Here is a 14,045-nt window from a genome sequence, read left to right as displayed (position 1 = left end):
GGTCACCTTCCTATAGCTCCACTCCACCTGTCAAACCTGCAGCTCCAAGTCTTTTCTACACAGCTCAAACTGAGACTTGGTCCAGTATTAAGCTGATGCAACAAGGTGTTCTCACATGCGTCACCTATCACACAAACTGTTGACTCTCAGAAACATGTCAGATAAGGCAGTTGTGCATTTGATTCAGTCAGACCTCTTCCTGTACCAGAGCTCCTCAGTTTTCTACAGTTTTCAAGTGTCTTTTGATTATTAGATATGAAATTGTTCCATCCACACGCTGTAATTTCTCTAAAGGGGAGATTATCGTCATCGCCATGTGCGCATGCACGATATGGTGATGTCACTGGTCCTGCATTGTTAAATATCGCAATATATTTCAAACAATGTGATGTCAAATATTTCAAATATTGTGCAGCCCTACTACATATATGTTTTATATCCACCAATTTGGTACAATTATAGAACCAATAGTGTAGATTTATGTTATTTTCTTAACCAATTCAAACTTTCCTACAAGAATAAAAGGTGAAAATGATTTCACAATGGGCAGCTCTTCCACACACCAGCTGGGAGAATGCACACGAACCCATTTCTCTACCTTGCTCTCCAGTACTGAGTGTCCATGGAGGGGTGTTTGAACCAACCATCTTTTGTTAAAAAAATAGACACAGCTCTATTAGCCAAATAGCTTTGCATTAAACCATTTACCCAAATGTTTTGGACTCTGACATAATATATTATACAAATATAATATATTAAAATAAGATATTACATAATAAGTATATTCTGGGTTGTGATCATATATCAGATGGACATACCCTTACAAACACCCTTACAAAAAATGGAGACACCAGAGCAACTGCTTAGCAACCACAAAACAAGAAACCACCACCGCCTCGAAGTTGAAACAAATCATACATACGTCATCCTTCAGAAAATGTAATTTTCAAGTTTTTATTCTAGTTCTTTAATATGTCATTTGGGATATACATCCTTTCTTTAGTAATAATATAGTAAGAGTTGATATTTTCTGCCACTACAAAAAAGGTGAAAAATAAATATTCTTGATAAACTGTGACACTTATTCTGTGATAAACAGCACAATATGTTAATTTCAGTAACACAACAATAGTCCATAAAAAAAACTACATTCAGGTTAAAACAGCACATTTACTTGTGAGGCCCAGCCATACATGTCCAAGTGCTCATGTTTTTCTATCTTCGTATTATTGCTGAATGCATGTTATTCCGTACGGCTAAATACACACCCACACACCCAAAATCTATGGCCACAGGAACACAACTATTTGAGGGAGTATTCGGTCAGGTTCTACCCGTACAAATAAATACACACACACACAAAACTGAAGCACAACATTTTTCACACGTTTATTTTTGTGTTGCCAACAGGCGCAAAACAAACACCCTAAAAATGTCTGGAGAAACAACTAAAGCTGAAGAATTTCCCGGAGCTTCTCTGTTTGAGTATGGAAATGTGTTTGCTTATTTACTGCATAACTCACACTTTCACATTTTCAAAGCCTAATCTCTGTCCCCCTCCGTCTAACCATCAAAAAAAGAAAATAGCGGAAAATACTTGAAGCAGCTGGACAAAATACTGAAAAAATCACATATGTCTGATGTGTAGCATCACGACAGCTCAGTTATACATTCATCCTGTGATGTTTTAAAGCTTGCAGGAATAATAGCTGCTCTATACTCCATATAAGTAGCTCTGGAGTAGCTTTACTTGATATACTTATACTTATTAATCTGTTCATCTTGTATTTTAGTAGCTGATTGAAATATTTTTCTTAGGTAAACTGAATATGTAAGAATAGTATATGCATAATATACTGTACCTATATGACTTTGGCTGTGTACAGATGTGTGTGTATATATGTATGGAAGTACAATAAGTAAATTTATGTAGTTGTACTAGTAACTAAATGAGCTTAAATATTAATTGGAGCTGCCAGTGTGTGCGGAAAGTGCAAGAGAAGAGTGGGTGCCTTTTCCTTTCGTGCTTTAAGGCTCCTGATAGGCCGGGGGCAGGGCATCATCTTTCATCTTCAGAGCCTCGTCATAGGAGGGCAGCTTAACCTGTTAATATACATACATTAGTTTTATATACATAAATAAATTAATAATAATTAATTTATTATGTTTGTTCTCTGTTAGTATGTGCCATGGGTACACCACAGTCAGCAATGCTTAGCTCTTGCAGCATTAAAGAGGAAGTGTGAGTGTTGAAGCAGAACTCAGATGCAGAAGTCAACTGACTGACTGAGAAGTAAATCTATTTGTACATCTGCTTGTACATCGTTTCTTCTATAATCAAAAGTAATAAAAATAGTTTATCCAGGTTTTGTTGCAGTAACTGTCTCTACTGCCAGGGAAGACTTTATACTAGATTTTGGGGCATTGCTGTGATTGCTGTGCATAAGTAGTGTACATTAGGTCAGGATGCTGGATGGTCACCACCCCACCTCGTCTGCAAATACACAGCTCATCCCAGAAGTACTGGATGGAGCACAATTATTCCAAAGAACACAGTTCCACTGTTCCCTAGGCCAATGCCTGGTCCTATTCTATTGCTAATTCCTCTCCTCAGGGACTAGATAAGTTAAGTTTGTTCATTTGCACATCTGTGTCATTAAAGGGTTCAGTAGAAAATGTCTACACAATTTTTTTTTTTAAATAATGTACAATGAAATCTTTACATTGACGTCTATTAAAAGACTTCAAATTTAAACTTATTTTCTTTGCATTATTTGAGGTCTGAAAGCTCTGCATCTTTTTTTGTTATTCCAGCCATTTTTCCTTTTTTGCAAATAAATGCTCTAAATGACAGTATTTTTATTTGGAATTTGAGAGAAATGTTGTCCATAGTTTTGTAGAATAAAACAACAATATTCATTTTACTCAAACATATACCTATAAAGAATGAAATCAGAGAAATTGATTCAGAAACTGAAATCGTTTTTATATATTTTTTTTCCAGAGATGTGTATAAATACTTTATATAAATATATATATAAATATATTTTCATAGAAATAGCCACTCACCGTCACAGTGTTTTTGGCCGCGGGACGCGGTGGCCAGTTGTCCCTCAGATCATAAAAAGAGCGCATTGACACCTGCATCATGTACACCTACACATCACACAGAAACACACTAATCAACACATGTACACACCAAGCAGTATACACACATCAATGGATATGCACAGACACACAAAGCCTCTAAAGAAGGCAGCAGGCAATTTCTCTTTCATCTGTATTAATGTTCCTCTTTACTGATGCATATATAGTCTTACAAATGAAGGGCCTTTAACAGGTTCTTTGAGTGAGGCTACAGAACTTTCGGTTCCCTAAATGTTCAGTTCTTTAGCAAATTAAAGGTTCCTCACACTCACACTTAAAATAAAAAGGTTCTGCTACAGCATCCCTCAAAGAACCCTTTGAAGCATCTTTATTTTTTAAGAGTGTAGTCCAGACAGAGCATTCTTTCTGTATAACTTTATGTTTCCTCCACTCCCCTCTCTCTTACATTCCTCTTCTGTTTTCACACTGCTAAAAAGACCCCGACACCCGCTAACAGGTGAGACCAAGCGAGAGAGACTCTTCCTGCCCATTTTCGGTAAGTATCACAGCTGCAGAGAATGTTTTTAGAGTGTGTACAGAGGTCTGTAGCAGGAATGAAAGGACAACTCTGGGGAATGTGGTATTATTCATGGTAAACCATCCTGATTATAGATATATAACCATGCACTGCAGGGAAACATATACACACACACATAGGCTACATACACACATATAGACATCAAACCTTCAGCAGTATGTACATCACAAACAGAACTCCAAATATCATGGTGACTTGGCTTAACTCCTCCCCTTCCAGCTTGACCCCTCCTTTAAAATTTGACTGCAGACACAAGCAGAGACACAGTTAGGTTTATATGTACACTATACATACCAATGCGTCCAGATATTCCTTATAATTAGCGAGTTCAGCTACTTTACAGTGCACCCATAACTGAGACAGGCATTACAGGCATTTAGCTGCACATGCACAGCTTGTTAAATTAATACAAAAGCATTGCTAATACAACGGGATGTTCTAGAGCAGCCAAATATGAGTCTAAAGCCACAAAAGCTCAATACCATCCAGTAAAGTGAGCGGTATGTATCAGGACTGGGCTGTAGAGCAATGAAACTGACTGCTTAAGTGGAATTTTTCATTTATTACTAATTATGCATTATCAGCACCTGACCTCTTTAATGCTCTCATGTTAAAATGCTATCAAACCCTCACAGAAATGTTCCAAAATCTAATTTAACACCTTCGCAGCTGTTACTGCAGCAGGGGAAACACTTTATATCATTATCCTTGATTTCAAAAGCAACTGCTATAAAGGAGTAGGTGTCTACAAACCTTTTGATGTATAAAGTATTTGGACAGCTATTTTTTTTCCTAAAATGTATAAAATTGAAGCACTCATGATGTGCTTGAGTTACAGATGTTCAGCTTTATGCCCTTTACTATACGGGGATTTATGCCTGGCATAATGCATGGTGCCAATAGGTTCATTTTTACCCTCTTCTATTGACAAAAAGATAGTAATAAAGATAATAATATTCACCAATTGTATTGGACACAAATAGAATTTGGTCTCCATCTTTAAATCATCTATGCAGTGAACACACACATTAACACAATCTGCTATAATAACACATATGCTTAAGGTGGTTGGCAGCTATTGCTGAGGGACCCAGAGAGCAGTGAGGATTAGGGTCCTTGCTTAAGGGTCCAACAGTGACAGCTTGTTAAACGCGGAAATCAAACCCACATCCCCGTCATCAATATCCCTGTGATGGTGCTCAACAAGCTGTGTGTGTGAATTTGTACATCTGTATCAGCAATGGGTGAACTCAAAGCAGCAAAATGCATTCACTAGAAGGGATGTCCACAAACATTTGGACATGTAGTGTTTAATAATGTGTGTGAGTGAGTGTTTCTCACAGCCAGTCGCAGGGCGGATCTGTAGGTGGGGGTCCCAGGCAGACCCCATGGAGCAGCGAACAGCGACAACAGACTCAGAGCCACGTCCACAAACATGAACAGCATAAATGGCATAACACACAACGCCCCCTGCGGAAAACACACAAATATCTCAGAACCTCTTCTCTTACACACACACAAAGACACACGCTCACTGGCTTATTTAAAATGGCCTTTTTTATTATACTGTTCATGCACAGCCCTAAGGGTCTTCAGTGTAGTAGAGCTGATGTCTCTATGTGAGAGTGTGTGTGTGAGTATGTGTGTGTGTGGTTTGGAAAGACTGCTAGGATTCCGTGTCGCACCAGCATTCATAAATATTGAAACAAGAGCTCTTTCTGGAGACTCTGAATTCTGGGTAAATATTGGTGTCGGCCACTGAGCCCAAACTCATCAGAATGTTTCTGAACACATTCTCAAATAAACTCACAGCTTACAGAGGCACCCCTGACCAACATACCCATTACTGTGAATAGCTAAACCCTTATCTAAACAGATTAACATTGCTTTAATATTTTCAGCTAAATTACTGTATTATTTCTATTTTCATTTTAGAATGCCGGGAAAAGAAATGGGCACAAGGCAAAAGTTTGGATACCCTGCATGGTCAGTATTTAGAAACATCCCTTTGGGCAGAAATCACAGGATGCAAACACGTTTTGTACTCAGTTTAGAGTTTTTTTTAATTCTTATTTTGAACCCTTTTTCTTTACGAAAGGCATATATCTACAGATTTTTACTAAGGGACTGTGGACACAGGGACTGTGAGAGTAATGATGATATGGTACGCTTCATTGGTATGCCCCCACCCACTCTTTCTTAAAAAGGCTTGTTTTGTTCTTTACTACAAAAGGCTGCTCTGCTCTTTTTAGTTTTCAATGATGTTTAGGTTGGTGGATAATAGGGCCATGGTAAAACTTCAGTTTCTACCTCCTGAGGTAGTTAATTATAGATTATGAGTGTGTTTAGGATCATTAATCATTACACGGCTGTAGAAGCTCATCTTCTTTTCATTTTCTTCAGCTTTTTTACAGATGGTCTGTTGTTTGCTTCCAAAATCTGCTAGACGTCTATTCTTCCCTTTTCTAGTGAAACTGCAGCATCGGTCACTGGCCGCGTCCCAATTCAATAGCTGCAGCAGCGGGACCCTGACAACACGGGTTCGTTCGTGTGTTTATTTATTATATTTTTTTACTTACCACGTCTGCACAGATCTGATTGGCAGAGGAGAGCGTTTGGTGATCTTACACCACACGTAATTGGTCTGTGAGTTTATTGCGCAGCAAAGTGCATATACAGTTAAATAAAGTTGAAATCGGTTTGGGTCCGCATTGGACAATGTTTGGGTCCGGACCCGGACCGCGGTCTGCCTATTAGTGACCTCTGGTCTATGGCATACTTCAGCTTTTAGAGTGCCCAAGGTGCTTGCTGAATGTTGGAAAATAATATGAGAAGTCAAAATTGAGTAGTCCATAGATTTTAGTCTAAACTTTAAAATTTGCATCTTTTGTTCCTAACTGTGACTAAACAAGCTATAATCTTAAGAGGCTACTTTAGGTGTAAGACCTTGGTAAATGTTGCTAAAAGCTAAAATCTCTTCAGGTGCCCAAATTCTTGCAAGTTTTTCTTTCTTTTTTTTTACTTTTTTTACTTTTTCATTAGTGTTGACTGTGGCTGCCTAAACTTTTATATGCCACTGTATCAACTCAGAGACTGGTGTTTTATTTTAAGTATTAATCACAAAAATCAAACAAAGACACAGACTACTTTGTTTTACTAAACATTGTTGAAAACATTACACACACACACACACACAAACACACAAATTACCTTACGGTGAGCTATCATTACCAGCACACTGGAGAAGGACATCAAAACCAACACCATGAAGTTGGTGCCAATATCAACTATAGAGAAATAAATAACAAAAGGTTAATGCTTAATGAGCCAACAGTGTAACATATACATACTTTATTATATCTTAAATTATATTTATTCAAATGTTCATCTGAAATAATCTGCTCATTAACCCAAAACAATAGGTTATGGTTTTACACAGTACAGACAAAACGATTGGGACACTTTATTTTTGTTTCTTCTGACATAATGTAGTAGAAAGTAGAGTAATAAGAGTAATTTCTATTTTCTACCACATACTAAAACATTTCAGTGAGGGTTTAATTTAATTCAGTGACAAAAAACATTGTAAGTCACAATCATTACCACCCACTGTGCTGTCCACTGTGGGTGGTAATGTATTTTATTCACACAGGAAGTGGCGGTTTTACAAAGGCTTCAGGAAGGTTAGCCTGTAACCAGGGGCGTAGCAGCAAATTCTGGGCCCTGTACACCCTCTATGTTAATGGGCCCCTATCCATGCCAGTAAACAAAGGAAAGTGAGCGAAAAAAAAATCAGGATTTTCATGGGCCCCTCTCCCTACTAGGGCCCTGGGTAGTCAGGTCCACTTTTCCCCCCACTACCACGCCCATGCCTGTAACATTACAGAAATACTTTTCCAGGAACGTTCTAAAAAAATGTGTGAAATAATATTGGTTTACATCACAATATTATTAGAACTTTTCTCACATAACATTCCTATCTAGACGTTCAGAAAACGAGGTTAATAAGCCCCCAATCCAACTTTGAGTAATTATGTTGCCTTGCAATAAACACACTGGCCAGTGTCCAGCCTCACTTACAAGACAACACCTCACAACTTAGACAGATGTGGATGTTCCCAATCAGGTAAGCATCATTTTCTGCAGTGAGTTGAATCCATTCAAACCCTGTGCCCTGTGTTTTTTACAAGCCCAAAGCAGCTAAACTTTGAGATAATAATGCAGGAAAGTTTTATTCTGATTCTGAGATGAAGGTCATGTTAGTCAGCAGTAGAACAGTGCTCCACCACGCCAGAGATGTTAATCTTCCTACAGGTCTTTTGCAGTTAAACTGGGGTTTTTATTTGTCTTATTGTCCAGCACTCCTACATGCACTTGAAGGAGCATGTCTTATTTCTGTGTTTGAAACCATAGTGAATTAAAGCTAATTAAGCTAATATGGATTTAAAGTTAAAATATGCTCACAGAAAGCAAGGAAAAGTAATTATTAATTATTCCTTGTGAAAAGGAAGTGTACTTGGGAGTATTAAAAGTATTTTCAAAATAGGTAAAAAAAAATACCTAAAGTGAATTTTCAATCTAATTACTTTGTGTACTTTATATGTATGCACATAAAATTTACTATTTTTGAGCAATGCTTTAAATTATAGGTTGTAGAAAGAAAATATATATAGTGTCATTAAATACTGCTTAAAGGTCACTTTAGTGTATTTTTTCCAATTCATAAGTCCAAAATAGTACATTTAGTATGCAAGTACAAATTTAAATTTGAAAAAGAATGTACTTTTTCATGTTAAGTATACTTTTAAAAAATATATTTAATACACTTTTCTTTTACAAGGGGTGTGTGATGATGTAGGCTGTTATAATGTAACACTCACAGGCGCGATAGCCACTGGTGAGCTTCATGTCGGTGTAGGAGATGGTGATTGGGTCAGTATTCCAGATTGCTCCAATAGCCAGATCCACGGCCACCAGCAGATTATAAACCTAGGCAAGCAGGCATGCAACACACACACACGCACACACACACACACACACACACACACTCAGTGAAGAAATTCATAAGAGTAAAGGTCTGTGTGTGTGTCTACGAGTGTGTGTATTCTGGCAGCAGGTGTGTTTTGATTCCTCTCTTAAAGCCAATACCAACAGAACCAGTTACACAAGAACAGCGATTCATTCAGAAAAGCCTGTAAAAGTGTAAATTACATAACTCGCAAGCACACACACTCACACACACACTCAGAGCACCCTCCCTAGGGTAGTTTTTCTGAAGGTATTTTAAGTGATATTGAGTTTCCTGTGAAGCTGTTGACCCAGACATGTTCAGGTGTAGGACAGCGGCGTTCTCTTCATCTACCAGCACACTGTGAATTCTCAGCTTTGGCTAAGAACCCTGCTGTGTAATCTACTGAATGACTGAGTTCAGAACTCAAACTGATTCAGATTATACAGAAAACACCCAGCATTCACAGGTACACAGGTAACTGCACCACATACACTGATCTGAACACAACATCAAAAACACTGATGTGAAAGTGTAACATTATCTGGTTATAATAATATTCTAGTAAGAATAACATTATTTGGTTATGATGGTATCTACATATTAGGCAGCAAGTGAACAGTCAGTTCTAAAAGCTGATGCGTTTGACGCAGGAAAAATGGGCAAGCAAAAAAATCTGAAAGGCCAAATTGTAAATTCTAGATGACCTGATCAGAACATCTCCAAAACATCAGGAAGGTGTTATGGTTTGTTTCTGATATACAGTGGTTTTAACCTACCAACAATAGTAAGAGTAAGGATTATTGGTAAAATAGTCTCAAGATAATGGGCTCCCACAGATCACTATTGTTCTTGGATGGAAAAAATACTTAAAATTAACTTTGTCTTTTGAAATCCAGGTGGATGCCTTAGGTGGTTTTAATGTTATGGCTGATTGTTATATGCAAATAGACAAAAGTATTGGGACGCTTCCTTTTTTTTCATTGTTTCATCTAAAATCAAGAACATTGAAGATTTATCCTGTTTTTGTTGGAGTAACTATACACAAAACGTAGTATCTCTACTGGATTTTGGACCATTGCTATGACGATTTGATTGCATTCAGGACTCTGAATAATTAAATAATGACTTTATCTTCAACTCCAACAACTCATCCCACAAGAGTATTGGAGCACTTAATTATTTAATGCTCTACACATCAATACTAGGGTTTTTTATACCCCTTTAGCCTGGCATTAGGAAAGATCCCAATAGATTCCTGTTTCATTATTTTGCCATTCTTTTTGAACTGAAATAAAGAAAAACCTTTCTCTAATAAATATGTATTTGTCTAATAATGAATAAATTAATTACAACATTTTAATATATATACACTATATATACACTGTGTGTTTGTAAACTCAAAACTCCTTATTACCCTAAAAAACAAATCAAGAAAAGTACCTTAAACTTGTTTTGCACCATAATCAGTTACATATCTTCCATGTGGTTTGCAACAGCTACACAGTAAAGGTTCTTATCAGATATAAGACAAAATGGTTGCAATATTTAATATCTCAAAAAAAATCCACTGGTTCTTGAAACCCCACAAATGCGTATGTCTTGACTGACATTTCTGTTCTGGAGAATAACAAAAATAGAGAGAGAAATTCTCTAAATTAATTCATGTACAAGTGATTGTCTCTCACTCTAAACTGCTCTTCACTCAACAGTTCTCAACCACACCCACATTATATGTCCAAATGTTTTTGGACATCACTTCTAATGAATGCATTCAGCTACTTCACTACATTCCACCCATTTGTATACCTGACACAGGTGTGCAAAGGCAAATACGCAGCTTGTCTAGTCTCTGTAGAGAATAACTGCCAAAAAAAAGAATGTGACCATTTGTAGAAGATGATCCTGGACAACTGGCACCATGCGTAATACCAGGCATGGAATAGAAAGGTGTAAACCCACTATTGTCCACTGTTATCTGGAATGATAAAGCTCTATCCAGTATTTTGGGGCAAGCTGAGTTCCACACCCTGACCTCACAAATGCTTTTGTCCCTGAATGCAATCTAGCTGAAAGTATCTGTGGACAGAGCAGGCAGTAGATTTACTCCAACAAAAGCAAATATATATATATACAGTGAGTCCAAGAAGTATTTGATCCCTTGCTGATTTTCTTCGTTGGCCCACTAATAAAGACATGATCATTCTATACTTTTAATGGTAGATGTATTCTTACATGGAGAGACAGAATATTAAAAAGAAAATCCAGAAAATAAATCTAAGGAATATATATTAATTGATTTGTATTTCATGGAGTGAAATAAGTATTTGATCCCTTAGTATTCATTAGCAGTTCTGGCTTTTACAGACCAGTTAGACACTCCCAATCAACTTGTTACCTGACCTGAAGCCACCTGTTCTCACTAATCACTTGTGTGAAAAACAGAATCAGACAGATCACACAGATTTCAAGTCTCCAACATGGGTAAAACCAAAGAGCTGTCACAGGACCTCAGAGTCAGAATTGTTGACCTTCACAAAGCTGGAATGGGCTACAAAAAGATTAGTAAGGTGTTGGATGTGAAAGTAACAACTATTGGTGCAATTATCAGAAAGTTTAAAGAGTATAACATGACAATCAACAGACCTCGGCCCGGTGCTCCAAAGAAGATTTCGCCTCGTGGGGTGGCAATGATGCTGAGAACGGTCAGAAATCGTCCTGCAACCACTCGGCAGGAGTTAGCAAATGACCTGAAGGCAGCTGGGACCACAGTTTGCAAGGAAACAATTGGCAACACTTTGCGCAACAATGGATTCACATCCTGCAGTGCCCGAAAGGTACCCCTGCTGAAGAGAGCACATGTGGAGGCGCGCCTCAAGTATGCCAATGATCATTTGAAAGATGAACCAAGTTATTGGGAGAAGGTTTTGTGGTCAGACGAGACCAAAATTGAACTTTTTGGCCTCAACTCCACCCGCCATGTGTGGAGGAAGAAAAATGCTGCCTATGACCCCAAGAACACTGTGCCCACCGTCAAGCATGGAGGTGGAAGCATAATGTTTTGGGGGTGTTTCTCTGCCAAGGGTACAGGGCTACTTCACCGCATCACTGGGAAGATGGATGGAGCCATGTAGATTTTTGTCTTGATATTCTGTCTCTCCATGTTAGAATATATCTACCATTAAAAGTGCAGAAGGATAGTGTCTTTATTAGTGGGCAAACAAAGAAAATCAGCAAGGGATCAAATACTTCTTGGACTCACTGTATATATATTTTTACGCTTGGATTTTTAATAAACAATTTATATGCAGCTGTCCCAACACTTTTGTCCATATAATGTGTATACTCATCAGTCAGTCAGGTCAGTGGTCAAACTGACTTCTGCATAACTTTTTTTCAGTTGAATCTAACAGCCTTAACACCTCAACCTCAGAGTTTCCTGTTTAATGCTGTTGCACTAACTGATTGTGATACAGCTGTGGTACTAAAAGTGCACAAATACCGGAAGAGCCCACAGCTTCCTGTTTAGTGAAGAGCAGAAAGCTACACATTCTTATAAATATTATATTAAGTATAATTATGTATTTAATTGTTTAATCAATTGTCACATACAGCTAGAGGCCTATACACAATTTATATACTTACATTTGTTTAAAAAAATACTCAATAATCTTTACCACCTTTATGAATGCGTGTGTGTATATGTGTGTGTGTGTGTTGTGCATAATGTCAAATATTACCAGGTAGAAGATGGCAGATGCCCGCGTGGCCGTGTGGACGTGGCAGCAGAGCGACTGAGTTCCAGCCATTTCTTTGTCTTCTCTTCGCTGGATGCAAACTGCGTCTGAAAAGCACCAACTCAGATACACAGCCTTACAAACCACACTGACACTTCCTGATGCTGAACACACATGCGTGCGCAGAGTGATCAGATAATCAGACAGTTCACACATGTGCATGCACTGTGCTTCCTAGGCCCAATTTTGAGTGTTAACAGATCACAGACTGTTTTACAATGTGACACACACAGATATTGTATTTCCATACAGTGTATTTGTATTTATTTATGTATTCCATGCTGTAGTGCTTTTAGTTTTATGTTTTTTCTTTTTGTTAATACACTTGTCTGCTACATGAACTCGTGGAGCAGATAAGCCTAAAGATGAATCTATTGGCACCTCCCCAATGCCAGTACACCATCTTTTATCTCTGGAGAAGTGGAACTAACTGTGTTCCTTGGAATGATGGTGCTCCATCCAATACTTTGGGATGTGTTTGGGAGTTGGGGATGAGTTGGGCTTGTGATCATTTAACATCTTTTCCCCCATCAATACTATTGTTGCTGAAAGCAATCAAAAACTCAATCTAGTATATAGCAGATAGTCTTTCTGGACAGTAGAGACAGTTACTCAAACAAAAGCATGAGCCATGGAAATTGAGCAATTTGTAATCAGCAGTTTAAACAATAGTACATATCTCCAAGTTACTGGGAGATGCATCAACTATGCCAAGGTCTGGAACAAGACCCAAACTGTAACCTTCAACTAAAAAAAACAGGTTTCAATGGTCAGGAACAACTAAAAAAACACCTGCGATGAACTGGAAGCTGCTGGAACATCAGTGTTGCTTTCCAGTGAGTTTAAAATTACCATGAACTGGACAGCTGCTGTTCAAAAAAGAAGCTCCTGCTTCAGGTTATTACATTTCAGATTTGTTTAGGAACACTATTAAGTTAATACATTTATTTAAAAAGAAATAGACTAATATATTAATATACATTGGGCCCTGCATGTAATATATTAAATATGCAGATTTTAAATTGTTGGAATAACTGTCTTCTATTCAGAGAAAACTTTTCACTAGATTTCAGAGCCATGCTTTGAGCAGGAGCAATAGAAAGTTGTGGACACTGAAATATCAACACCCCACATCATTCCTAACTTCATTGGATATAATACAACTATTTTACAGAACACAGTTTTACTGCTCTACAGCTCAATATTCCATCTAGTCCACACCTACATTTACATTTACATTTATGGTATTTAGCAGACGCCCTTATCCAGAGCGACTTACAACAGTGCTTCAAAGTTACTTAAGATATCCAAAGCTAGTTTGTAGACTAGGATCAAGAGATACATAGAGCTTAGTCATGTTAAGAACCCTAGGAACCTTTTTTTTTTTTTTTTTTTTTTTAATTAGTTTAGGAACTCTAGCGTTAGGAACCTAGCGTTAGGTGTGGTGCCAACAGATTCATGTATCTCTGCTTTGGTGTTTAAATATTCTATTGGAAACACCCCTACGGGTAATTAACCATATAATATGTGCTAATTTACACATCAGTCAGTAATA

At 37.7% G+C, this 14,045-nt stretch overlaps 2 protein-coding genes across 2 annotated transcripts in view; one reads left to right on the top strand and one right to left on the bottom strand.

The window, feature by feature from the left end:
• Positions 1-14,045, top strand: part of rad21b (RAD21 cohesin complex component b) — a 634,821-nt gene that overhangs the window by 509,063 nt on the left and 111,713 nt on the right. The window lies entirely within an intron of this gene.
• Positions 1,366-12,629, bottom strand: LOC103035215 (lysosomal-associated transmembrane protein 4A). Its single transcript, XM_007245678.4, has 7 exons — positions 12,434-12,629; positions 8,566-8,674; positions 6,896-6,972; positions 5,027-5,155; positions 3,833-3,928; positions 3,070-3,156; positions 1,366-2,103 (listed from the first exon to the last, which is right to left on the bottom strand). Exons 1-7 carry the CDS (start codon positions 12,500-12,502, stop codon positions 2,029-2,031), a joined length of 642 nt encoding a protein of 213 aa, XP_007245740.3. The 5' UTR covers positions 12,503-12,629; the 3' UTR covers positions 1,366-2,028.

Source organism: Astyanax mexicanus, chromosome 3 (assembly GCF_023375975.1).
Source record: "Astyanax mexicanus isolate ESR-SI-001 chromosome 3, AstMex3_surface, whole genome shotgun sequence".
NCBI classification, from domain to species: Eukaryota; Metazoa; Chordata; class Actinopteri; order Characiformes; family Acestrorhamphidae; genus Astyanax; species Astyanax mexicanus.
This window is presented reverse-complemented; position numbering and strand designations above follow the sequence as displayed.